Here is a 27,788-nt window from a genome sequence, read left to right as displayed (position 1 = left end):
ACGCGTGCAATTTTAAAAGAATTATTCTGAATTACAATTTAGTGATGTGATCTGATATGGTCTGACTATAATTTAATTGCGATCCATTATTTTTACCGGTAAATAAATTAGCTATCACGCAAAATATTCTATGCGTTAATTTAGGTGAGGCAAGTTTAAAGATTTAAATGACACGAAACGGCATGGGGTGACTCGCTAATAAAGGGACGCAAGAACGACGAACCGACGTTGTCGCGACCAGCCAGACCGCAACTATCCATCCGTTCGTCATTTCCAACGTGCTTTAAATATTAAATAGAGCTTGCTGCGCTCGTAAAAAGGGTTATCCGTTCCCCCATGACGAAAGAGACAACGGCGTTACTATAGTCTGTTCTCATACGAATAAAGATTTTTCTATCGTATTTATGTGTCAAGACCCCGCCGAAATTAACTATCCATTCATTATTTCTGAAATTGATCTTAAATTCGTGTTTAAGATGTAAAAGAGTTTAAAAAATTTATTCACATGGTATATTCTATTGATTCATTAGATATAAGAGGAGGAATTTCAAACATACTCCATTATCTTTGATACTTGTATTCAAGTGTTTCCACGACGCGTCAAGAGAAAGGATGTAGAAACCTATCGGGCAAATTTATTTCATTTCTGAAAATATGTGTATATTTACAACGTTACAGATGGTTTGACTAACTTCTCCGCTCAAGAATCAAACGATATTCTCATGATTCTCAACTCGTTTCAAGAAACAATCGAATGAAGATGAAGGCTCCATCTTGTATGCACATAACGATTCTCCAATTACTTGTATTAGTTTTATCAGTTTTCCCTTTATTTAACAGATCTTGCAAATATTCGCTAATCTGTTAAGAAAGATTTTTTTTAATAAAATTTGTTTTACTTTGTCTCATGCTCAACATGAGCGAATCAATAATTTCATAGACACGATCATTACGAAACACCGAGAGGCTTTTCATTTTTGTATGTACGCACAATGATGATTCTTCACTCATTGATTGGTCTTATTAATACAGTCAGTTTTATTCAATAAAATCTGCCATTATTGGTGGATTTTTCACAAACTGAGGAATTGTTTTTAGTAAAGTTTGTTTCACTTCTATGTTTGTGAAATGTTAATTCATTCAACGTGAATGAGTCAATAATTTTCACTTTCATACACGATCACTATGGAACACCGGATATCATTCACCAACTTTTACAGACGCGATAATTAGCGCAACTGTGAATGACCCGAAGAAACATTGCTATTCATGCAGCAATTGTCTTACGCGCGTCTCTCTTCTGGAGTTTGATGCTCGGTACAGATCCTGCTGTCTTTGTTATATGTTACACTAATTAGAGCACTAATTAAAAATGACATTGCCACACTTTGAAATTCGCACATGATGTGCCACTCTGGCCATTTAAATGATATCAACGGAGATCTCTTCTGTTTAATACGGCCTCCACACGTCGTTTCTCTGCTCGTTTTCCTCGCCGAGTACGCCGATCTCTCGGATGCTACTGATGGTAAGATTGCCACCGGCTATGGTGACCTGGTCCTCGCTTAAATCGCCATGTAAGTGCAGATGAATCTGGTTTTGATTGACGGTGCTGTAGAGTTGAGGATAGAGGACCATTGGTGTCGGACCCGTAATGTAATTCTGACTCGGATTGTTATAGTAGCCTTGATAATTGGGGTTGTAATTGTGGGAAGCCACTGGGACCGGGGTCGCCGGGCCAGGTGTCCAGGAACTGTAATGGTAACCCGGGCTACCCGCACTGCCCGTGCCACCACCGGCAAAGATGTCAGGGTCGCTTGGTCTGGTCGGTACCAGGGGCAAGGACGTGGTCGGCGAAGTGCCGTGTCCCGAGTACATGGAAACGCAATTCGGCGTGTAGGTGTCCTGTTGAGTTTCCGAAGAAAGTACTGCAAGCAGAAAATAATATCGTTCTCATTTACAAACCGTTCCAAAATATCAGGAAAATTTATAACCAACAAATTGCGCGAATAATAAGTCATCAAAAAATTTATAAAATTTTAATTACTATGCAGTCTCGCTGGGACATATTTTGACAATTTCAAATTTTATTTAAACAATTTTTTCCCACTTTTCTAAATAATTGTTAGCATAGCGGTCTACTACATCCTGTGAGGTTCTGTATTTAAAAAGTCGAATGTAATATATTTTCTAAAATAGATATAAATGAGACACCTTCGAGATAGCGCGTTACGAAACTTTTTCCTGGAACGAGATATGCGTCAGAATATTATTAAACCGTCGTGTTTCTTAATTAGCCGTGCGTCGACCAATCACATTGCTGGATTATCGACGTAAATCTATTCAATTTTTTTAATTGTCTTATGTATTAATTAATCGTACCGGTTGGTAATGGCACCGGTTCTGTTGTTGGATGATGTGACAGTGATTCCCCTGGATATGAAAATGCACCGCCAGGCAAAGGAGAGTAGGAACCACTGCTGCTGACTGGAGGAGCTGGATAAGAAGGTGCTGTGGATGGATAGGCCCATTCTGTGGAACCTATACCCGTATCTGGAACAGAAAGTGTTACTTTTCCTTACAATTATTTTAACAATTTTTTATACGAATAAGACTTATGACATAAATATTTTGCAAGACAAGATTGATACTTAATCCGTTACACTTTAATTAAATATCACGTAGAATACAAATTTTTAGTCGAGTAAATATACTTAAAAATATTACATATTTATATCTATGCGCTATCTCTTAATTTAAATAAATGCCGTGTGTAATCCATAACAAGTTAAAGGACTAAATTTTATGGCCATGTACCGTAAAACGTACTTCTTAAAATGCACAGCAAATCGTATGAGTCGGTAACGGAGTTTCGAGTGAGTAACATAGACTAATTGACATGAGTCACGAGTCGAAGTAGGCGCGACGGAAACTTAAACGCTGGAAGTGAACGTATATGCATCATGCGTGTGCATCTCGTACTACGATACAGACGAGTCGCATCGCATCACGAGATCGAGATCATTAAGCGCCGATTGCGTAACAATTGTGCTGAGAAAAGTGTAAATATACGATCGAATGATTCGCAACTTTCAACACGTGCTATCTTCCCGGATCTTGATCTACATAAGTAATTTACTTCCGTAATCAAAGTATGTGACGATATTATTATGTATTTTAATTCCTGCGGAAATCATTTTGTCAAGTTTTACAATTTCATTCTTTTACAGTTTACTTTGCGAGGCGCTCGCTTCCACGAAAGAAATTAAATCATTGTTCTTTTGCAGCTCTATTTATTTGTCGGAAGTATTAGTAATATTATTTCTCGTGTATCTCTTATATATATCGTTGTAAGTATATTGGAATTTCTAAAGCATTATGTATCCCGCGCACACTCGATTAGAATCATTCCTAATATAGAGAAAGACGAGAAGAGAAAAATGATAATGCGATGAATCATATACGATTCGGAGAAATTTTACGGTGTCATTGTCCCATATATGTATAAAATGATGAAACATTTTGCTTAATTAAAATATACATACATTCTACAATATTTCTATATTTATATTCTATTTTGTCTGATTTAGAAAAATATTATAAAATGTAATTTTATGTTATGTATATTGTGGTTTTTGTATCTTATATGTTCATTCAGTATTATATACTATTTTATAATATAATAAATTTAATATATAGTATATTTACGCTTCGTTCTTAAAAAAATTATTGATTAATCCACACGAACGGTGGCCTTTTTAATCCGACGTTAGCATGCAATAGTACGAGTAACAATATCAGCGTTTCTCAAACGGAAAGAATCTGTGGAAAATCGACGAAAACATTGATGATTATCTTTGGAAAAATGGAGATCGGTTAGCGATAAAATTCGGCTTTCAACAGCGTATTCATCATTCGCTTTATTCCGGGAATTCCTTCATCGTAATCATCATCAAGTTTCGAAATGCACCAGTCTTTTTTACAAAAAGCTTGAAAATCTTTAAATTAAAAAAATTTTCAGAAAATATAAATATTTCAGTAATATTAAATAATATTACAAATATTTCGTAAAACTTTTATTTAACCTTGAGATATTTTTAGTAGAAAATCCCAAATTTATCTCAATCTTATCTTTTATCACGAAATTTTTAATAAAATCTCTGTTAATAACATATTCTTTCAAACGATAATTATATCTCACTGCTACTAAACGTTTTCTTCACAGTTTTGAGGAAAATTTGCACGAAACTCGTCGGAATTACCTCTTTCGTGTGCAAGCCTTCACGAGTGGGGAATCCCTCTGCCTACATGGAAAATATATGTAAAATACTATTCTCGCGAACGCGTTCCAACCTTATCCAAGTTTCCCCTATTTGGCAATACTACCTGGAATCCGTCGTTATCTACTTCATTATACTTGTGAAGCTTAGTTGTTGACGGTAGATTGGAATTTCCATGTTAATTATTCTTGGACAATGTTCTATTTCTCAGATAGAGACACGTGGAATTTATAAGTTGAAGCCATTGATAGATGCGACAGGTACAAGTGGTTTCGAATATCGTTGAAATCGACCAAGTTCTATCATGAGGTGAGGTCGAGATCGGTACCGATCGGTTCTCGGGCAAAACTGTCGTTACGCCTACTAAGCGGAAGGTCGAGGTCGTTTCGAAATTCTCAAAGAGGGCCGCCGTGCAGGACGATCAGGCCAGGGTGTAGAAGGGGATGATTACCGAAAATGGCCGTGTATTTGCCGCAATTACCGGAACAACGGTAACAAAACAAAGGCACTAACACAACACTCTACTTGGATTGGTGTCGGCAGGACCATCTGTTGGATAATAGTCCGTTTCTCCCGAATGATTCTCTATGAGCGGACGAGTGAGAAAAGAAAAATTACGTCCTATTCCATTCAGAACGAAGGATCGTTTTTTATCCTCTTCTGCTTCTTCTTCTTCTTCTTTTCTTCACTTTTTGCTTAACAATGCTTTATTAGTACGATGACCATACGTCTCCGGTTTTTTACAGACATTTCCGAATTTATCCTTCCAATTAACGCTATTCTAAGTATAATGCACTTAATCATTTTCTTTTATAGACTTTATTATCCTTGCATTACAATCGTCAATATAATAACCAATAAACCGAATTTGAGACATACAACATTTTCCAACCGCTACATTTCGCAAAAACCTGTATTTTATGGTAAAGTTAAATTTAGATTGGATCACTTGTCGTATAGTATATTAAGCGACAAATAATTGTAATAAAATGTAAATTAGCTACAGTGTCATTTACATCTTTAGTACTTTCCTACGCACAAGGAAAATCCACTCTTTCGTCTATACGAAATCAAGAGCGTAAAATCCAAACCTAATTGCGAGAGCACGCAAGTTTGCAACGGATTTTCCATGATTATTAATTAATAATTTAACGCGCTGTTCTAATTTGCTTGTCGTCATCGTCGTTTATCTGAGACATTCATCGCACAGCTGACAATTGTCGTCACACTAATGCTCGCGTTGTCGTCGGTGATCAATTCTCAGAAGACAACTTCTGCGTCAAAGATCGCAGCCTCGTCGTCGTCGATCTCGGCCGAAAGAACACACGAGTCCTGACCGAAGGAACTCCGAGTTGTTTACTGCTGCCCTATATCTTTCTCTTTCTTTCTCTTGCTCACCCCCCCCCCTCTCTCTCTCTCTCACTCCGCGGGTGTGAAACCACAGTGAGGTGGTTTTGGTGCTTAGTCCTCCGACCAGCCATCTACTTAACGAACCATCCATCGACCGCCGTCATTTCGCCGTTTCTCGGTTTCCCTCCCATCTAGCCGCCGCCCCCGCTCTTCCACCATTTCGATCCCCCATCTCTTCTCCCTCAGTGCTACCGCTATCCGGTGGTTCGATCAACCTCATCTTCTCGCTACTGACTTGAAATTGTTCAGAGATTTCTTCTTCGCACCGAGATCCGACCCAAGCGATCGTGACTGCCGCTGACCTTGATATTCGCGAGCAGCATAAAAGTTGCCTAGCAGTCACTTTGTTATCAGTATAACGTTGCAATTTGAACCTTTTCTCGTCCCGAATCACTAAATTGTCGTTAGTTTGAGTTGAGTTAATTGTGTATTTAATCGCGATGCGCCGATAATTGCATATTTCAGAATTGTTGTATTGAGAAAAACATAAATTTACCGTGAAAACGTATAATTTTCCCGTATTTCTTTTTCCTCATTGGCTACATATAGACGGTTTCCTGCAAGTGAAACTTTTCCTTGAAATTCCTTGATTCAAGATGAGAGAGAGAGAGAGAGAAATGCGCGATGTCGCGCGAGTTCGATGTGCTTCCTGCGAGCGCCGGTTCCACCTCGTCGACCTCATCCTTCGTCGGCATAGCGATCGACGTGGCATGCACAGGATTCAGAATCTCGGGCGAACCGAGAGATCACAGCCGTTAAGAAGAACTCAAGAAGCTCGTGGGGCTTCGGTTCCCACCGAGATAGATGCTCGTTCGTTCGTGTAATGTAAGTCGATATTGTCGTCTTGATATAACGTCTGGCCGAGAGTTCCGTCTATGTGCGATCAATATATCGGTCGATATGTCGGCACATAAACCGGGCACGTATAACGTAGCGAAGAGAGAAGTCTTACGCATACGCGCGCTCAGAAAACTCGCGCATATCGCTTACCATCAACGATTTCTTCTTATACCGAGTATCCTGTCTCGAGGATAGTGTTTCTTCTCGGAGACGACGAGATCTCGGCGAGACCTTGTCCGTCCGTTGCCGTTCCGATCACGCTTCCGTTTAATTGAGAAAAAAATATTTAAATATTGAAAGTAACAAATCAAAAATTTCTAATAAATACATCCTTATTGTCTGGAATCGCGTAGATAAAATCTTTCATTGTCCTATAAAAAGGAGATAGTTTGTGTTGTGCTAAAGATTACAAAAAGGACAGCGAAATTGATATTTCGTCCAACGATTCAATTAACGAAAATATTTGCACAAGTATCGCAAGTTTTTTTCCCAACTCAGGGATAATTTGATTGCGCCGCCGTTCCCTTAGATCGACGGATCCTATGGGAGTCAGTAACCTGAAGATTCAACCTGCGAGAAACCGAGATCGACAATGCCGTTGCTTCACGCGCTGCTCGACTTCAATGACCATCGCCGGTAATTTCGTTCGCTCGGTTTGTGTTCTCTCGCGCCTCTTCTCCACCTCTCCTTCACAACCCGTTCTCATTCACATTGCCATTCATCCCCTGTGCATTCCTTTATCTCACCGTTTCTGGACGCTCCATTCAATTCGCCGGTTCCGAATTTGTAAGAGGAGGAAATCTGTTTAGCGTAACGCTGTACTGGCCGCAGACCCTGTGTTTCGCACGCATGCACCGTGCTGTAATTTGTCCGGGTCTGGACAATGGGACCACAGGCCTAGGTGCCGAAAAAAGAACTAATTGACAAATTTGCCTCTTCCTCTCTCGTTCTTTCTCAGCCTCCTCTCTGCTTTATCTCTTTCTTTTCCTAATGCTCGAATCTTTGGTGTTTGTACCTTTCTTGATATGACCTCTTGCCCAGAATTAACTCTCTTAGGCTTCTCTTCCTCGCACGTTCCCGCGCGATTTTCAACATGAATGAAGAACGAAGCATGAATGGCCAACTCCATCGACGCGCCCGGGAATACCGAGACCTTAGCTTTAACCGCATGGTATCGTAATAATTGTTAAGATTACATAAAGATTCGATCGCGATCACAGAGAGTTTACAAGAGTTAAATATCGAATTTTATTTGATAAAAACGATTGATATATTTTCATAGGCTCCACGCAATTCGAACATAAAAATCTCTTGTTATTTATAGCATGCATTTACCATTTGATACACTTTTAAATAACTTGTATAATAAACTGTTATATAATATGCGAAAAATTGCATAACAAACTGTTTTATTTTCATGTGAAAATATCGCTGGTAAACGCTAGTGCGAGATTTCGCGAATGAGTTTCCGGAGTTTACTTGTAATTTTGTACACTAAACGTTTTCACAGGATCGCCTCAAAAGTGGGCGCTGAAAGGAAGCGACTTTCAATTACGCCTTTTTGGCTTCTGAAAGGCCGGTTATTTATTGTGTCTTCGAAAAGCGACGGAAAGGATAATTGAGGTAACAGTACGCTTCGTGTATACATACGTACGTGTATTCAGCGATCCTTTCTTCACGTAATTTTAGGATCATTTTTTCCCCTGAGACGTTTTGATGACGATCGTCTGTCATACACGTGCTCTTTTTTTCAAACGAATATATCGCTTTCTAAATAAAGCAAGAAGATATTTCGTAATTTTTTCAAACTATTCTATAATTACGTTTAGCTCGATTGCGATTGTTAAATGAATCTAGAGCGCATCGGAACGCGCAGCAAGAAAGTAGTGCAGTAAAGATAGAAGAAGCAGATGAATCGGGAAGACCTTTCCATTCAATGACACTGCTACTTCCAAGAATAACTTCTTGTCCGCTGGAGACTCTACAATCTTTTAGCTCGAGCTCGACTTCATCCGGATTCGTTTAAATCAGTGTACTCAAATTCCTTGTATTGAAGGCATGGTAGGGTCACGGAAGGCCTTTCATTAGGATCCGGGCCGACGGAACTCGCGTAGGTGGCCTTGCCCTTCTTCAGACGTAGTGACGATAACTTTCTTTCCCATTTCCAGACTTTTCTGATAAATGTAATAACCTCAATACGATATTATTGTTACGTCTCTATTATGTGGCAACTTTGTTGTACATTTGACGCAAGATAAAAATTTTGTATGTGTTTTACAAAAGTAAAACTTTATTAATTAACACAATTGAAATTTATGCAATGCAATGCTATTTTATCTATTGCCTAGCATTTGGAAAGTACATGAAAGTATTGTTTTCTTGACGATGTTAATTTTGCGTTTTTACGGCAAATTACTCCAGTAGCCGCTGGTATAGCGGAATAGCAGCGAAAGCGGTAGCGGATCGTTAATCAATTGACCACGCTCAAGTCGTATCGTTGATTGGCTATCAATTAATCCAGAGTAAGAAAAAAGTATAGCTGAAGAGGGTCTCGAAGTATTCTTGCCACTCGACTGCGCTGGGTCGGCGTTTCGGATGGGTCGTTGGCGATTGGTCTTTGATGCCGTTATTGTTTATCGGCTGAATTCTGTCACGACAATGCTCGCTTACTTTTTACCGGTGGATTGCCGTCGTCCGCAACCGCTTTTTTCGCAAGTCATCACGCACGTACGAATCCGTTTTCACGTTTCAAGCCACCTAGTAGCCCGTACGAGTCCTTTTAGACATGAATCTCTCACTGAATCTCTCAGACGTTGTCCAGTTTTATAAAATAAACGACAAAACTTGCATTTCTCCTTTTCTCTCTCTCACAAATCAAACTTATTGTCAGTATGCATTCTGATATCAGAAAGTCAATTATTAACAGTTGAAGCAGGATATCTGGAAAATTCTTCACTGGCGTGTATTGTCGATATTAAAAAATAAATAAGGACAGGTGAGACCTGTAACATTGTGAGGCAAAATGGTACGATCAAAAGGAAGCAGCCGTGCCTTCTCGAGCGTGGATCACGTAACTACCTCCTCCACCTTCTCTTGTCTCGTCTCTCGTTCCTTTTCTTCGTTCGTTTCTCCGCGCGAGAGATACTCTCTTCTTCCCTCTACGTATCCATTCTATTCTTCAGTCTCTCTTTCTCTCTTGGTCGCTCGCCTTTCCTCTCCTTTCTTCCGTCGACACGATCGAGTCAGTGTACCGGCGATGCTACGAGTACAAGAATTTCGTACAGGAAAAAAAGACTGGGAGCATGGGCTTCCTCCCGATCCTAATTCGTCTACCTCACCTCGGTACTTCCGTTCACCCGTTTTAGTGCTCCTTCTTCCCACAAAGAGGCTCTCGTGTTTTTTTCAATTATAGGTAGGTGCTCCGATCATCTTTAGACGCATGAAATTTGCCGACAATACACGCCGGGGCTATACGGATGTATATTTGTCGGAAATACCAAATTTCATAATTCGATTACTCGTCGATCTTGCAATTACAACATCTTTTACCAAGATTACGAGCTACGTATCGGGGTCGAGGTAACTCGACCGGGTCATGTGACATTGGGATTTGTGGAATTTCCGGTGTGGATGCGAGATCGTGTAAGAAAAAGGACACTATTCGACACGCGTGGAATTTGCTTGCTGACATTGAGATTAAATGCCGAATTTACATCGTGGAATTTATGACGAGACAAAGTATACTTCAAAGGAGCGGGCAACACATTCGAGATACATGACTCAGTAACCATGAACTATCCGGTCAATTTAATATCTTCAAAGTGATTCATGAAATCAAACTCGTTAAGTTGGGAAGAAAGTTTCCTGTAGCGGCCTGAATAAGAGTATGCTAATTCATTGTAAATATTTTCTGCGAATGGCAACGATTACGAGGAACGTGGTGGAACTTTAAATCCGCCGGCAAAGGTCGGGATTATTTACGATTTAGAGAAGTAACGGAAAGGGACGTGGCACGAATCGTGGATGAGACGCGTTAAGAAGGTCTTTTATCATCATAAATCTTAAAAAATTGCGAAAAAAATGTGATATTCTCAAAATGATTCACGTTAATTAAAACAACTGTTTATTGTTATAAAATAGCTGAGTGTTTTTTCATTTCAAGTTTTATTTCAAGATGTTTTTGCCTGTGTGCACGAATGTTTCGGTAAAATGACGATCCCGATCTCTGTGAATCACTTTCTCGCTTCACTCGTCCGACATGATTCTTTCTACGATTTCAGTCGGCGAATCAACCTTGGATCGATTTGCCCGAGATCGTTCCTCGATCAACTCAAATCGATTCGAATCAGTATTCTTGATTGAGGGACGTCTCGATTTTTGGCATTGAACACTCACCCTTGCATAATCCGCATCATATTCCAATGGTTTTGTATACGTTTTCCCATTTTATCTACGGAGATTTCAATGATTGTTTAAAAGAAAATTTTTATCCATCTAGAATCATATTATTATTAAATCCAATGTAATTTCAAGGCTTTCAGAAATGTCGGAAATATTTGGAAAAGTTAAAGACAACGAACAAATTGTTGCAAATTATAATTTAATAAAAAATTTTTATGTTAGAGTTTCCGAGGAGGCCATTGAGGACTGGCTTGCTCAACGTGGACGAATTGTGACGAATTTTTTGGATCTGAGTACCGGAAGTTAAATTGGCAATAGAGGCAACGATCAGAAAAGCGTGGGTAGAAGAAACGCGGGATGTAGCAATAGTCTGTCTCCAGTGGTCTGGAACTCGTCGATCGCGTGGGAAAACGATGGGTGCATCGGAGCAAAGGGATTGATTCCATCGAATTTGCCCTTTCTACAATCGTGTCGCATATTTTTGGTGGTGCACTTTTTAACTCGTTGTATTCGAAGATGCATTTTGTCTATATATCTAATGTTAAATTTAAATTTAAGAAATTATTGTTAACAATAGACAAATGCGTACGATACGTCGACTAAAAAATCACGATTGCGGGAGTATAAAATTGGCACTTTCGTAGGATCTTATAGTGTCATTCACGTGACAAAAAGAATAAATATATTCTAGGATTAAAGAGAAAGGACCACCTCCTCGCGTCAATTGTTCGACCTTTCGCCGCAGGTGGGCGAAAATGCTGTACGATCGTCCAATTCAGGATGAATATACTTGACTGGTAGAACTAATTAGGAGTCTTCTCTAGTCGGACACGCTCGTTGACTTTATCGCCGTCGGGAGATACGGCGATCCTTTGGGGATTCGACGTAAGGAGGAGAGGAAAGGACTCGCTCGTGCTTCCGCCTATCTGCGGCCAAGTCTTTCGCCCGGTCCCCTGTCGTGTAATACGAAGAATACGTGGAAACGGAACGGCACGACTGCCCTGTTTATTATCGCGGTTGGGCTAAGCGGTCGCCACGGGTTTCCTTAAGCCGTCCGCCAAGTGCGCGCCTGATTGGACGGACACGAAGGATGTTGTACCACCAGGATACGCGATAAACCGGCAGGCGATAAAGTTCCACCGAGTACTGCCGCAGAGAAGGAGGATTTCTGAAATTCCACTTTGCGGAAGGCGTCTGGTAAGATTTCTCAATAGATTTCAGAACGTCCGGAATCCTCCGTGGCTACCAAATATTTTAGAATCCGTAAAAAGAAGCGTTTTCTTAAATTTCCTAAAGCATATCTTTAAGCATAAATAGATAATTTTCCATTTTACAATTCCATAATTAATTATCTTTTAATATAAAATTCTTTAATCGTACATGTGTTAACAATTTTGTTAATAAAAATATTATCTGCTCAACTGAGAGTCTTTTGGTTAAATAGAATTGCGACAAATCTATAAACGCTTTTTACAACTGTGGTTGCAGAGTGTTTATAAAAAATGTCATTATATTAAATCATTACGCAGTCCTATTCATAACATTCATGTTTTCTGATGCAAAGTAGTAGTCCAAGAGTCATAAGCGTGGTTCGCGCAGGTACACAATGCATTCGACGTTTCTAATTGGCCAGAACGCCATTTATAGAGTGTATTGCGAGGTAAATAAGTACTAGGAGACTCAACAACGGTTGTGGAAGTCTACGATGGTGCCGACGGATTTACGAGTTTAATTAAGTTCTGCGGTCGCGTTTGTCATTTTAGTAGGCATCGAAGGCTCGTTGGCCAAGGTTCGAACTTTGCTTTCTTACAGAAGTACAATTGCAAAGAAGGAAAGTTTACGTTGTCGTTTCTTACGGCTAATCCCATTTTCATCGCGAGTCTTTTTCACGAAAATTTTCGGTAGATCGTTATTCGAATGTTAGCAAAGTATAACTCGATGTCGGAAATAATGAAATTGAGAAAACTTGAAAGAAAGGTGAATAAATACGCTCACGTGCTAAGTGCGCTGCTTCTTAAGGTGTCATAGATCTTTTCACATCCCACGAACGATTTAGCGCGTGTTAATAACCTCGCGATAGAGCATGATAGGGGTCGCCATGTTGCGAGGGTGAGTCGTGATAGGAGTGTATGTGACACTTTCCTAATTGCCTCGCAACTTCCTGCCCTTTCCCCTGTTTAAGAAAAGCAACCCTTATCCGCCTGTTTCTCGCGGGGCTGGTAGATCGGGAAACTTTCCAACAACTGGACGCACCTAATCCTTTCCCTTCCGCTGCGTTATGAAGACAACCATTTTACACAAGAAACTTTACATTGACAAAAAAAATGCAAATAATTAAATAAACGCGTTATCGTAATTATAAAAATAATATTTTGCATATACGCTATAATAGCACATGAGAAAGAAATGCTAAATTATTTTTCTATATCCTGGAGTTGTTAATCATTTCGATAGCGAGATAAATTGTGATTGTGCGCGCTGAATTTACGACAGTCGGATGTCGGTTAAAATGAGATATTGGAATTGGACTCGCCATATAATGCGTACACGGGTAAAATCGTGCCGTTCTCAAGAACATCGAAATAACGTTTAAGTAAGAGTGCCAGCTGCAGCAAGTAGCAGCAAGGAGGCGTAATAATCTTGTACAAGCACGCACTAGGCTTCCATTAAGCCGCGTCGGCAGCATTCTAAGTACTAACGAGTAAAGCGCACGAAGGCCGGAGGAGAGTTGGGTACCGAGATTCACGGTAGAGAGAGGAGGACAATCAGTAGGTGGAAAAAATCCGTGGAACAGCCAGAAAGGTAGCCGCATTCTTGGTAGCTGCAGAGGCACGTGGGAACCGCGAGATCGGACCTCCTCTCTCAATGCTCCCTTCGCACAAGGTCCTTTTCCGTGGATCTCGGTCCCGGCGGTGCAACGTTGCTCTCTCGTGTCGTCTTTTTGGACATCTTCTAGGTAAAGTACGAGCATCCCAGTAAATAGGTAAACAGCCGGCCGGTGCAGCCGCGGCCTCTTTGTCTCTTTCTCGCCGGCGAGTAATATGCCGGCAAAGGGGATATGAGAGAGATGATTTCCTTCTTGCTAACTCGCGACAAGCTGCTCCTGGATTCTTCGCGCGCACCTCCCGGGGACGAAGCTTGCAACGCGAATTACACGCTTCTTAACTTTAACCATCCGGTAACTGGTCGCACGTAAAAATCGTCAATCGTTTGCGCGGCCGAAAAATACGCCGGGCGAATTGTCATCACGAGAGAACGAGAGAGATCGTTTCTCTTATCAGAATCATTAATATTTTCTTTCATTCCTTGCTCTCACAGTGCCTTTTTCGTCACTTGTATATTACAACAAATTTACAAGATCCTAGGTAAAGAACTTTTTATTTATTCTTCGTGCGGAGTTTTCTAACTTTACTCGCCCATTCGTTTATCTTAGCCGGACAAATAACTTCCTTCTCGTAAATAGTATAGTCTTTCGCGAGAGAGAAGCGAGGAAGAGAATGACTGCGCGACGACGGCGACGGCGACGACGACGACGACGACGAGAACGAAGAAGGACGCGAAGACGGGAAACGAGAGTTCGCTTGCAACGTACACGAGTAGACGTGGAGGCAGACAGAAGGAGTCAGCACAGAATATACAATCAGCATGATTGTTTGACACCCCATAATCAGCGTCCTTACCCCTACTATGCCGGCAGCATCGTGGCCTCATCGTTCGTTTTACCCCTTCCCGCCCGCGCGATTCTCCTTTTCCTGGTGCCCAAGCGGGCACTCCTCTCTCCGTTCCTTTCACGTTGATATCACTCGAGGCCCGCTCCTTCCCTCTCGCATCATCTCTTCGGGTACCTACTCGGTCCGTTGCCACTGCGCGCGGGGCCTCATTACCCCGATCATGACTCGAAATGAGACTCGGCGGGGCAAGGAAGAAACGGACACGGTTATATTATAAGAGACAGAAATAATGCGCGCTTCTCTTTTTTCTTTACTTGGAGACCTCCCGACCGAAGTGGCGCTTACTCTTTCAGCGAAGACAATATATGCGCCGGTATTTGTATTTGGAAATTTGCACACGGTATTGCGATATACACACAAGAAAGCAATCGTCGAATGGATTCGCAATATTGGAGAAAAGTTGGATGAAAAAGTTTGACTTTCTTCTTATTTCTATTTTATTTTCTAAACTGTCCAAGCGTAAATCTTATCAACTTGATACGTAGTTACCTGCCATTACACATTTTTACTCTTATACTTATGATAGAATTTCACGATTTCACTTTTTCTTCCAACTTTCCAGCACGTACGTGAGATTTAGAAAGCAATCACGAGATGACGAAAGAAGAGCACGAAGACGAGAGAAGAGACGAAGAAGAGGAGGAGGCGGCGAATAGGTTCGATTCAGTAACGTCGCAAGCGAAGCGAACAGAAGATAAAAGGAAGAATCGCGCGAGCGAAGGGCAAAAACAACATGGATCCAGCTCCGGATCGATCGAGGAGCGACCGATCGATCCCTGGTATTACGCAGACGTGCACGTGAGCCGTACGTGAGTGCACGAGCATGTCGGGTGTGCCGTCGGCAGAAAGATCCGAATCGAGTGAAAAGAATTATCCGAAGATGGAAGGGCTGCTAAAGACAAAACGGATAGCACTCTTCTTCTCCTCTGAATCTGACGGGAGGAACAAGATTACATCCACTGACGCGCTTAGTCATTTTGCACCACGTATGAGAGTCCGGCGCGTCCATCCAAGTTGGGAACTGCTCATTAGAGATGCGAGGAAGGAAACAAGTGTCGAATGAATGAGCGGTAAATGGAATATCTGCCGAAATTGCATCCATTCATGCCAAGGTGATGCAAGTGAAATGCATCATTGGCTAATCTAACTCATTTGGCGTTTGCAATTCTGATGGCTAACGAGCGACTAACGAGAGGGCTCGCGTTCTTTTGGCTACGCAATGATAAGCTTTGCGCGGATAAATGAGCTAATTACGATGGTCGATCCATACAAGTGTCTCGGGTGACGAGAAGTCACAGTCCGGAAGGTGACGGAGGACCTGATCGCAGGGCGAGAAGAGGCGAGAGGAAGCCGGGGTTGCGGAGGAGGAGATTAGGGCAAAGAGAAACCGCAACGTAGCTTCAAAGAGGTCTCACCAGCCAGAGGCGCGTCTACTTAACTTTGATCAGGTCGAGACCGCTGATGCGAGACGAGCCGCGCAGAAATAAAGTGCCTTGCCTCGACCTTCCCGCCTTTTTGCATCCTAAATTATCTCGATAGTTCGAAATATCGAGAAGCTATCCGATCGCGCGAAGCTCGCGCGGAGCTCGCGCGTTGGATAGTTTCTGTCGTCATGGCGCGCGCACGAGAGAGAGAGAAGTGATCGCTTTTTTGCTAGCTGGACGAATTTCTAACATAATTGAACGATTTAAAGCCACTGCGGTAATTTTCAGACGATTCTTTTTATCAAAGGAACATTTTTTTTTAATAAAGAAAAAATTAACGCGTAGAAAAATATCTTTGTAGATCTCAGTAGCTTATTCGCGACCGATGATGTTCTTCCATGAGGAGGAGGACACTTTTTCCTCGTGCTACGGCGACGCAACGGTGCATCGAGAGAGATCGGCAAGGAGGGAGATGGAAATAGCAGGTTGAATGTCGTTATTACGTTGAATTAGAGGGTGCAGAGCCGGAACGAGGTATGAAACTATTACCTCGCGAAACGGCAGAGATCTCCTCTCTTTCCCTCCCAATCCGGGATCTCCCTCCCCGATTTCTACCTCTTCACCCTTTCGCGACAAAGGGTTGGGTGGGGTAGAGTGTGTATCGAGTCACTCTTCACGAGGCATGGGTGCGTGAAAAGAGCGCGAGATGATGATAGCAGCATCATGGATATTCATCACGAGCCGAAGGAGCAAATAAACTACAAGTTGTTGCTTCTACTTAACACTTTTTGTTAGACAAGTGGTATGCAAATTTCCACCGAGTATAAACAAATCAATCTCTACGCGATAACATACGTAGAGACTATCTTTTGAAAAATGTATCCAGAAAGATGAGATAAAATTTAACATTTTATTTAAAACAATTCTTGTTAAAAAATTTGAAATTTTTCTTCTCTTTCGAGAAGAAACGAGTGTATTAAAATTGCACGATGTCGAAACAAGTGACAATTGTTTTCAATTTTTTAAAGATTCAAACTCGTTTGTATAGTAATGAGAATTTATATACTACTTGCGTATTAAATAAAAAGAACATCTCTATTTTGTTAACTTGTGTAAACGGGCCAAAATGCTAATGAGATTGTAGCTCGGCGTAAAACAAATCGGACTTGAAACTATCGAGGAGGATTAAAAATAGGCAACAATAAGATCAGAACTCACCGCCGTGTTGAGGACTGCGCTTGTAGCAATCCTGATGAACAGAAGAGCCGCCGGTAGCCCCGAGGTGTGTACTGGAAGCCGGCGATGCGGTCGGGTCGGTGTTGTTGGGGTTGGTGCAGGCACCGCTAACCGAATTCGTGGTGACGTTGTTGCCAGTCTGCTGGTCGTGTAAGTGACTGCTGCTGTGATGATGGTGATGCTTATTCCTCCCGAAGGATTCGAGTTCCCGCAGGTGGGACCTGAACGAGGTGGGCGCGTCGAGGAAGGGTCTTTGTCCTAGACCGAGCGCGCGGAATTGTTGATGTTGCTGCCCTGAAAAAAAGTTATTCGCGATATCAATAGTATGTCACATGTATACGCACATACATCATTACTACTTGTTCGTCATCGAGAGATGCATCGTGATGAGAAGGCTCTAATATTTCTTCACTTACAAATCGCTTCGCAAACAATTCTAATATCCATTTTAGACATTTCCTTTAGACATTATCTGGATTTTTATGTCGCTTTGACACGGTTCGGACACGTTGGAATCTCTAAATCGGGGAGATTGACCAGCGCGCGTCTACGTCATTAGTCCAATAGAACGGGATAATGAAGAAACTCGACCTCTCTTCCCTTGATAGACTTCAATAGCATTCCTCGCATATCCGGGGCCTCATAGATAGACAGAATCTCGAGCCAAGTATCGCAGCGTATACATAACGTGGGTATTCCGATTCCCTATTACGTCGGATCCTAATACACGCTTGATACATATTGTTACACGACAATGCACATGACTCGGCACGTGCACAAGCCCGGACGCTTACATAATAATCGCAGATGTATAGATAAAATATTGTACAAGACGAAATGTATTAAATGTGAAATTATTACCTTTTGGGATACAACTTTAACGACTTTTGAAATTTCACGAAAAATGGCCGATAAAAGAAGTAAGTGCAACATATGTTTTTCGACGCGTTGAGAATTAATCTTGAGACTTTCAATATCTGCATACCGATGTGTCTGTGGCAAGACAACGGAAACTCCGAGGCCATTATCGATAGGCAACAGGAGTAGCACGTTTGCCTTCTTCTTCTTTCTCTCTTTCAATAGCTTCAGCATCACGGAGGAGAAGCGAAGAATGGGAGCTTAGGCGCAAATTGTTATTCTTCGAGAGTAGAAGGAGAAGAAAGAGAGGCAGTGGGAGAGAAGGACGAAGACGGGGAAACGAAGATAAAGGAGGAGAGAGAAACACCTCCGGCCACGAGGGCGAACGACAAATAAAGTTCGACCACAAACTGCACGAAATTGTCGGCGAGCCCAGATGGTCAGAGCTTCAGTGCTCTGACCGATGCCTACAAGATTATTCCTTGCTACCGACTATCACGATCGGCCCGCGCCAGGAGATACTACAAGCGAGAGGCTCGTGTATAGGGCCCCGTGCGGATCCCACGACTTCTCACGTACCGGACACCGATAATGCCCCAAACGTACGGAACGTTACGCAGCTCGGGCTCGCTCTCGCGCAAGGTTAAACGGCAGACGCGAATTAGTTTTCTGCACAAAAACCTTTTCTGCAAAAGTAAATTTGAGACATACGGATGACCCATAGTTGTTCACGTGGACAAAATTCCTTTTGCGCAAAGTATAATCGCGACGAATGCAACTCGATGATAGTCAAGATATAAAAATGCGGAAAAGAAAATGGTCGGTGGAAAAAAATGTAATTACAATAAACGAGAATGAGATGGTGATATAACACCTTCATCAATCGCCCCTCTAACTCGCGAAGCGGAGTCGGATAAGCGAAGGGAACAAGGAAGAGAGAGAGAGAGCAATAATTCCAATCTCCACGGCACAAGTGGTGGACTTATCTAATCAAAGTGTGGCGGCTCCGGGAGGACGGAAATAGCGCGGCTTTTTCCTCCTCTCTAATAACGGGGCCTCTCTCTCTCCGCCCGTCTTACGTTCTCCTTGACGCCAGTGGCCAGGCCGATGCAGCGTTTCCTACATTTCATTCTTCTTTTCTCCTTTTTCATTTCCTAACGTTAACGCACTTGGCATATCCACGTACATCCGCTCTCGATTTCAGATCGTCGATAGGCGATAACTGCGAATAATTTTTCTAGAGACTACCATTCACGATTATACGGTCGAGCGGAAGCTTCGCTAGATCCGCCACTTTTCGACGTCGCTTTATCAGGAGGTGGTCTTTAATCAGACTTTTCGGTCGCCGATAGAGCCTTCCTCTGACCGGTATCAGGATCAAGAGTTGGCCACGAGGGAATCCAATCGCGAAGTAGTCCGGTCCAATTTTAACATTTTGATTGACGGCCACCGACTGCCGAAATTGCTTCGTATGATTCCTTTCGTCGCTATCGGTTTTCTCGAAAACAACATTTAAGAGAATGTCGATTGGCGAACGTACGATTTTCTAGCGATAAAGCGAAACGTTGATTGACCTGCTAGTAAGAAATGGACGAATCGGCATCTCTCGCGTATTGCACGATACAGAATTCGGGTCTCGCGAGTTTCTCAAAAAGTGACACCACGTTCTCTACCGCTCGTTATTAAGCAAAAATACGACGGTAGAAAATTCATCGTTGGCAACGTACCTACCAGGCGATACCTCGTTGTCCGTATTAAAACCGAAAATCATTTCGCGAATCTATGGCATCCTACTAATAGACGACATTTCAAATATGGATCAATTACGGAGCGAAGCAAATTCAATTTCGACCTTTGACTGACAGCACCCATCCATCGATATCGTTTCGCTCGCTTGCATTTCGATGATTTCGGGCCACGGTGACGGGCAGCGGCCACTTTGTTTCGCGGACGCCTCTCTCGTTCTCGATTTATCCGTACCGCGCTCGATCCTGCGTTACGCTGCTGCTGCCGTTTCAGTTATTGGCAACTGACAAATTACTCGGATACTACTTGGTCGTCATTGATCCGTCTATCGCGGAAAGTCCAAGCTATCACCTTGAGTCTTTCCCGAACAATCCCTCTCTCCTTCTCACGCGTTATTATCAGAAACGTTTCTTCGCAAAAGATTGTATTATACGTAATGTACGTTATAATTTACCTTGCGTATGCGAGGAGAGAGAAAGGGAGATTTTTCGCCTCTCTTCCTGGAGGACAGGAAGGACTATTCTAAACTCTTTCGCTGGCAGTGTTGCGAAGCGGCGAATTACGAAAATTGCCCGATTATTGGCCACATCGGTCTATGGCACACGGAGCGCGGCGCGGAGGGATGATTTCCGATAACAAAAAGCTTGCGATTATGCACGCAATAATGAGAGTTGGCAGGTGTCTGCGGGGCATCGAGCGTCGCGCATTGTTGGCAGCACAATAAAAGCGCTGCCGGTTGTTTTGCTCGACGGCGTTCGTACGCCGGTTGCTGCATAGATTGTCTCCCTGGTGCGTGCCGGCCGATGAGGCACGCCATCGGCGATGCCAAACCCGTGTATGCAATATGTCGTCATGCGTGTTCTATTCCGCGACGGTCCGTGCCACGCGACACGCGTTCGTTCGCGCTGTCTCTTTCGGTTCGGAAAGGGCCAGTAGGTCGGCGACGTCCGGTCTGTTTGAACCGACAGCTTAAACGACGTGAACGAGCTTCTCGTTTGAAGCGGGTTCCACCTACCACTTGTAGATCGTTGGAAAAGACGATAATCGTAAAGTGAGATCTACTCGTTAGATCTGAACGATCTTGGAGGAATCCGTCGATCGTTCGGTCGAATCGAAACGAAGCACCTTTGCTGGGACATTAAAGCGTTGGATGGCACAAGATATCAGAGTACATGGGCGCGACTTGAAAGTTTAACTCCGTCGTTAAGTGCACTTTATGCTGGCTGGAAAATTGACGAGATTCACGCATTTTTGCACCTGGTCCCGGCCGCCACGCGGCCCGAGTCAAGCAGTAAAAACAACAGTAAAATCAATCACGCTCGACCATTTCGAAAAAAAATAGTGGAGCCGGCGGGTGTACGCGGCGCCCTGCTTCCATCAATACTTTATACAACAAATGCGAAACGCCCGCAAAAAACTGCCGTTTTCGCGGTTAACTCCGCAACGGCTATTAATCTGATATCGAAATAACGACCATTTTTTTTGCTCGCCGCGGATGCATCCGAAAATAGGTGTCGGCTGAATCGTCGGGCGCACAAGCGCGCGATATCTCCTTCTGATCCGACGCGACGCGGAGGGACGGGACCCGCAGTTATAAAACTGGAGGGTCGGGGCAGCCACCCCCGATCGACTTTTGCTGCGTTTCGCGTGATTCGATCAATTTTGGCCGACCAATAATGAATCCGCCAACAGAATGTTTTAGTAATTTTTCGGGTGTTTCCGCGGCAAATTAGCGTAAGTGAGTTAGCGTATCCGGCGGGCGCACAAACGCGCGCTTGTAAAAGCATTGTCTCCCGCGTCTATGTACGTAGGCGCGTGTGTAGGTGCGCGAATAGCCCGGCCCGAAACACGCACCAAGCGCGATACGCACGTCGACCACTGCATCATCGCGCACCATCTGCTCGGTAATGACTCCCCATTACCGCGTACAGGGACTTTCGTTGAATTATCGCTACATTTTCAGGGAATCCCCGGGGCGGTGCAGAGCCGCGCCGAATAGATCTCGCGCGATCGAAGCGTCGCGCGTAAAGTGTGCACGTTCCACTTACTCGTTTTCGATCGTGGCTCCCGCGGTCCATCGACGGTCACCTTGATCGCCCTCGTGTACGTTGCTACTTGGGGTGGCGTCGTCGACACGGTAATGGTGATGCTGAAGCTCTTTCCTGTCACAGAGAACGATGATAAATTCACCTTTCATCCTTTACTCTTGCGCATTCTTCAATTAGTTAACAAATTACGATATCTAGGCTCGCGAGTAAAGTCGCATACACGCTGCAGTTACTTAGATATTTCGCATATTTATTTCATCGAGTGAAAGCTAAGAAACATATTCATTTCTATGTTTGAAAGGAAGGCGAGGCCCAATTTATAATTTGCAATTTTGCAATTACATCCGCGTCTATTAGATCTTAACGGAGTATTCTTAAGCACGTTAAAAGATAATAGAGGAGGAGTGGATACTCAGGGGTGGAGCGTCGTGTACATATATCATCGGTGAAGGTCTGGAAGTTGAAGGCTCGGTATATTAATTCCTTCTCCATAAACGTCCGTCGAAGAGATTGACTACGCGCTCTTAAACGGCCCATCGCGCGCTAATATGCATTCGGTAATTCGCCGCTCTTTCGCAACTCTTCCGTAGAAGCAGCCAGTTGTCCCTTTCGACCAATTGTCCCTCTCGGACGGAGGGTTCGTTCGCGCGCGGCGCGGCGAGAAATTTACACCGAACTTAGCCTCTCGTTATTTACGTTCTCCGGAATTAGAAACAGACAGAAGTTCGGTATGTTTAGGCCAGACGGGCTAATAGCCGACGCAGCGGGCGATACCTTAAGGAAGACAATTCGTACGATGCCATTCCATTTCGCGGAAACCGTTGGCCGAAACACTCGGTGTCAACTTGTCCAATATGACGAAACGAAACACGACCAAGACTGCTGTTTACGCCCAAAAGAGACGATACCTAACGCGCCGCGGACATGCAATCGTTTGTGTTGGCGTAAATGTCAACGATTTGTAATTGTCTCCCCTTGGTACACCCAGTTCCACCTCGCTGTGTCTGTCAACATGATAACCGGCATCAAACACCGCCAACCCCGCACTACCCCCGGGAACTGCAACTGACTGCAGAGCTACATGGCGTTATATCCCAGTTATATCGCAGCCCTCTCCGCTCTTCCGCGATAGAATCACCCTCCGCCCGGTCCCAGGACGGCCTTCCGCGGCCGTCATTGCCATCGTCATCGTTCATCTGTCGCGTGCAAAGAGCATCGTTTCGGGATGTCGATTCGAATTTTTGCGTCAAAAGGCGATTTCTCTAACGTCATTTTTTTTTTGCAAAAATAGAACGACCGTTCAACAACGAGGATAACGGGTAATTTTTTCAGGTATTCTCGGCAAGGGCCTAGCTTCCCGAAAGTATCGTGTCAACCAAACTAGAGAGTCAATGTCATCTCGATACAAACTGAGACGATTGAAAAATTTCATGGATCAAAGATCGAGAAGGATTTGAATTGGGAAAATCGCGGAAAATCCGAGGACCGGCAAAGTCGAAAGAGTGGAACGGGGGAAGGTGGCGGCCGGTGGGAGGAAGGGTCGCGCGTTCAACTAGACCCCCTCTCCCCCGGCCGAGTCCATCGCATTTGGGGCTAATAATGCCGCACAGCCGACTCCCCTCTCCGGCGCCCGAACCTGCGGTTAATACTCGATGATGGGAACGGTCATCTGCAGAGACAGGACCCAGCCTGTGCATTCGCGAACGACGGACGGTCGGTCGAACGAACGGACGGACGGACGGCGGACGGACGGACGGACGGACGGATGGACGGACGGACGGGCAAACGGACGGACGGACAGACAAAACCGGGCCACGCGTATGTGGCACCTATATAACGTGCAGCATCACAGCTTGACTACTCACGATCTCCCTGCGCACGTGTGTATATGTGTATGTGTGTCGGTGCGTTGGCAATACACCGACGATGAGATGAGCGCGCCAACCCAAACCGCCCACACACAACCGCCCGAAACCACTCGAAACCGTCCGTTAATACTCGTGGCGACGAGCGGAGGGGACGAGATCGCGTAGGGCTAAGCGAGCAGCAGCGTACGGGGTAGAAAGGCTAAGGGGGTGCGGGCGGGTGGGCGAAGGGGACGAGAGCGGACGCACGTTGGTGGTAGGGACGGAGCGGAGGTCCCAGAGTCTCCCAACAGGATGTCTCTGCAATTGTCAAATAATTACTATCGGTGGTAATTTCAGCCGTGTCGATATAGACTGCGGTATATTACTAATTATAGGCACGGGCCGCTTTCGACCCCGGCGATGATGATGGAACGGCCGTCGTCGTTTCAGTCTCCGCGGCCCTCTTTGATTCGGCGCCACCATATCCCCCTTCTTTCCGCGTTTTTCCAATTATCCGCGAGCGAGTACGCGATAATAACCGGAACCGTACAATCTTCTAAACGCGTGGAGCGTCCTCACCTCCTCGGCCTCTTTTCAAACAGCGGTCGACGTTTCATGAGTTTATGATAGTTTTAATGAAAAGAAAAATGATCGTCGACCGGCTTGCGGTTATTTCGTGTTATTTCCTTTTTAACGTAGACTGACTTTAATAGTCGGCTGATTAGAGGTAATAAACCGTGACGTGTGATCGGTGAGTTGTAATCTCTTACGTGACAACAGAAGACACGTGTAAAAGCAATTTCAATCAGATATACACTGCCGGAGAAAATTGTGCGGTGAGAAAAATCGCCAGAGGGATATCAGCCCTCGGCTCGCCAAGTCGCCGAAAAATAATCTCGTCGCGTTGGTACGAGCCGCGATCGCTCTTTTTAATCGAGGAGGCAACGGCCGATTTTTCGTGGCCTCGCCGTTTTAAAATCCTCGCTGCAATTTCTTGAATCAGTTTGCCGGCCGATGCGATGCAATTCAATCAAATTAATAAGTCGCGGAAACAAAACCTCGATGATAGGAGGGCCGGTTCGCCCGATGGTGGTGGCCAGTATCAACACACCGAGAGCGGTTTGGTCAATCGCCGAAATTGAGTATTATGGATTATCGGGGAGAGATTGAAACGACAAAAAAAAAATAACAACGAGCCGAAAAATGGACAAAGGGATCGAAGGATTTTGGGCGAGGGAAGTGTCTCTTTCGCTAATTGACTCCGGGGACCAATGCACCTGTGCGTCAGGAGAACGAAAATCGCTGACCCTGCACTTCATGATCAAATCAAATGAAACATAGATGACGCGCTACGGGACGAATATCCCGCCGTATACGACCCGTTAATTCATAAACGCGCCCTCCGGATCATGGGGTGCAAAATGCATTTGTAGGCTTTGACAAAGCCGCCTGCTGATCCGTGAATAATTATTATAGGCTGGGAAATCGATATTTCGAAAACGCAAATGAGGTCGAATGTGCAACCATGGAGGTTACATAAGAAAAACAATCACATTTACCTTGTACCAAATATACCTAACTTCTCATTGTATTTGTATTTTATTATAATTATCAGAGAGAAACAAGTTTGTATCAATTGTGCGAAAGAGTCGCGAGGGATAAAAACAAGAGATAAGAAATTAGGGTCAAACGTTAAACGAGTCAAGAGCGTCGATCGACAACGTTGGTTGATTTTGGCAAGTCATCCTCTCCGTCTATATCTGTCTATATCCGTTGGATGATTTCTGATTAACGGCCAGTTGTTTCGAATGCTCGGTTGGGGCTTGTGGCAGACATCGAGTAATGACTCTGGGGGTGGCAGGAGAACGGGAACTCGCGAATGGGGACACGGGGATGGACGAGGGTGGCACGATGATGATGATTACAATAACCGTGATTTTAGAGGGCTGGAAATCGCGGCACGCGCTTTTGTCCGTCCTAATACACAGCGCTGTAGTTTTCCGTTATCAACTTCAAAATGATCAAAGGTGTAATAAATTGTTTTCGGAAGGAGACAATTGGAATATGAATACACTCCCGTCACAAGCGCACCATGCCTTTTGTTAAACGTGGCAAGCCACCAAGTACCTTTTTGCCGAACGGAAGGATTAATCGAGAGACAAAAGCGAAAATGTAACGATCAGAGAAACTCACCCCTGCCGCTCCTGCCGACGAATCTAAGGTCGTTAAATTTAGCAACTTGATTCTTCATCAGCGCGGTAGAGTTTCGCAATTCGGCGCAACAGTTCTCGTCGTTACCAGCGCGAACTGTCACCAGAGTCCCATCGCCAATCTCGCCGAGGGCAACCACTTTAAATGCCACTGGGAGTGTTTTGTTGGATCGCCAGTGCGTCGGTAGTTGACTGCACAGAAAGTACGGCGATCCTGAAACAGACATTTTTTTCATCATACATGGAACCCTTCGTTCGGTTTAAGTTAATTTACTTGTTGCAGTTGCAATAGAAGAGCTAATTGAGCTACTTAAAGGGAGAAGAAGAAAACGCGAACTGACACCAACCTGTCCTGACCAACTCTCCGGGATGTTCGGCTTGCGCTTCGCCGACGAGCCTTTCTGTCCACCAAAGTTCGCCGACGGCGGCACTTTCGCTCATTTCGCCGCCTCCACCTCCGGCGTCGGCGTCGTCTACTTGGTGGTACCTGCTGTTTACACCTTGCAGCGGCGCCAGGGAGGGACCACACGGGCCGGCGCCTTCGTGAGATCCAACGGTGCCGTAATTCTCCCCGCAGCCCACGGAACCCACCGGTAGATGCATCCCATCGGCCAGTAGCCGCCCCTCGTCGCCTAAGCACGCACCCCCCGGCCGGGACGTCGTGACTTGACGCTTACTTCGCAGACGGAGGTGCGACTGGTCGTGCCTCGCTACCAGCCTCCGCGGCAGATCTTTCGCTCTTCGTAATCGATCGGTCGTTCCTTCCTCTGGATCGCGTCGATTTTCATCATCGGTCGCGAGATCGTCACTACGTCGGAATTCCGTTCCGGTCTTGATCCACGATCGATGCGGCGGCGGCGGCGGCGGCGGCGATGGCGGCTCTTTTCAACTGACAATGAGTCTCGCGATGTACCGTTGCACTTCTTGCGCGATGCGCGATCGGAGAAACCGGCAATTTCAAATACATCGTCACTGTCTATCGTCAATTAACATTCGTTATCTCAAAGTGTCACTCGTAACCACATAAAAAATCCCCCCCCGCCTCTTTCTCCGTGTCTCTTTAGGAACACTGTCGGCCAGCGGTACAACTCAAACTACCCTAAATCATCTGTCGCGATTTCTATTCCTACAGGTTGTCGCTACGGGATGACGATTTCTCGAATCCGATATAACGTCACGGCATTACACTTGGATAAACGGAACACTTATCCTACATAACGCCTCCTGACATCTCCTTCTGGCAACGGTCCGAGTCATGCTCGCGACGATCGGTGTAGAGAGACCGGTCGACGATCCTCTCGCGCGAACATCAGTCGCGGTCGACGGTGCGCGACGTAATGCCGCGCGGAGTGGCTCGGTGGACCGCGTGTTCCGCGCGTAAGCGGCCCGGGACGGCCTAAGCCCCGCGACTCTGGACCCCCGACCCCACTTCTACCCTCCAACTGACGCCCCTCGGTGGCAGGAACAAGCTACGCTCCAGCGCTCCCACCACGCGAATGCCCGCCCCACGTCGCGTCACTTTTCGCACCGTGATCTCCGCGGCGGAATCCTCCAACGTGCCGCTGGCACTCCTCCTCTCGACATTTTTTTTTTCTTCGGCGTTTCCGTCGTCCGGCCGACGAAACGATGACCGTTACTTTAGACGGGAGATACTCCGCGCATTGACGTTTGCAAATTTCCCGGATTACGAGCTGGCATACGCGATATGCATCTGGATAAATTCCCCGTGTGGAATTCCCCGTGCGTCACAGTATTCG

General features: G+C 44.6%; 1 protein-coding gene across 1 annotated transcript; it reads right to left on the bottom strand.

The window, feature by feature from the left end:
• Positions 1-638: 638 nt before the first annotated feature.
• LOC105566883 (protein lozenge) lies at positions 639-27,408 on the bottom strand. Its single transcript, XM_012021273.1, has 6 exons — positions 26,379-27,408; positions 26,015-26,245; positions 21,975-22,088; positions 17,305-17,616; positions 2,383-2,553; positions 639-1,928 (listed from the first exon to the last, which is right to left on the bottom strand). The coding sequence occupies exons 1-6, from the start codon at positions 26,632-26,634 to the stop codon at positions 1,453-1,455; spliced, it is 1,560 nt and encodes a 519-aa protein (XP_011876663.1). The 5' UTR covers positions 26,635-27,408; the 3' UTR covers positions 639-1,452.
• Positions 27,409-27,788: the final 380 nt, after the last annotated feature.

The sequence above is a fragment of the Vollenhovia emeryi genome, unplaced genomic scaffold, assembly GCF_000949405.1.
Source record: "Vollenhovia emeryi isolate VEMERY1.0 unplaced genomic scaffold, V.emery_V1.0 DF939142.1, whole genome shotgun sequence".
NCBI classification, from domain to species: Eukaryota; Metazoa; Arthropoda; class Insecta; order Hymenoptera; family Formicidae; genus Vollenhovia; species Vollenhovia emeryi.
Note: the sequence above shows the minus strand (reverse complement) of the source record. Positions and strands in the feature narration are given on the sequence as shown.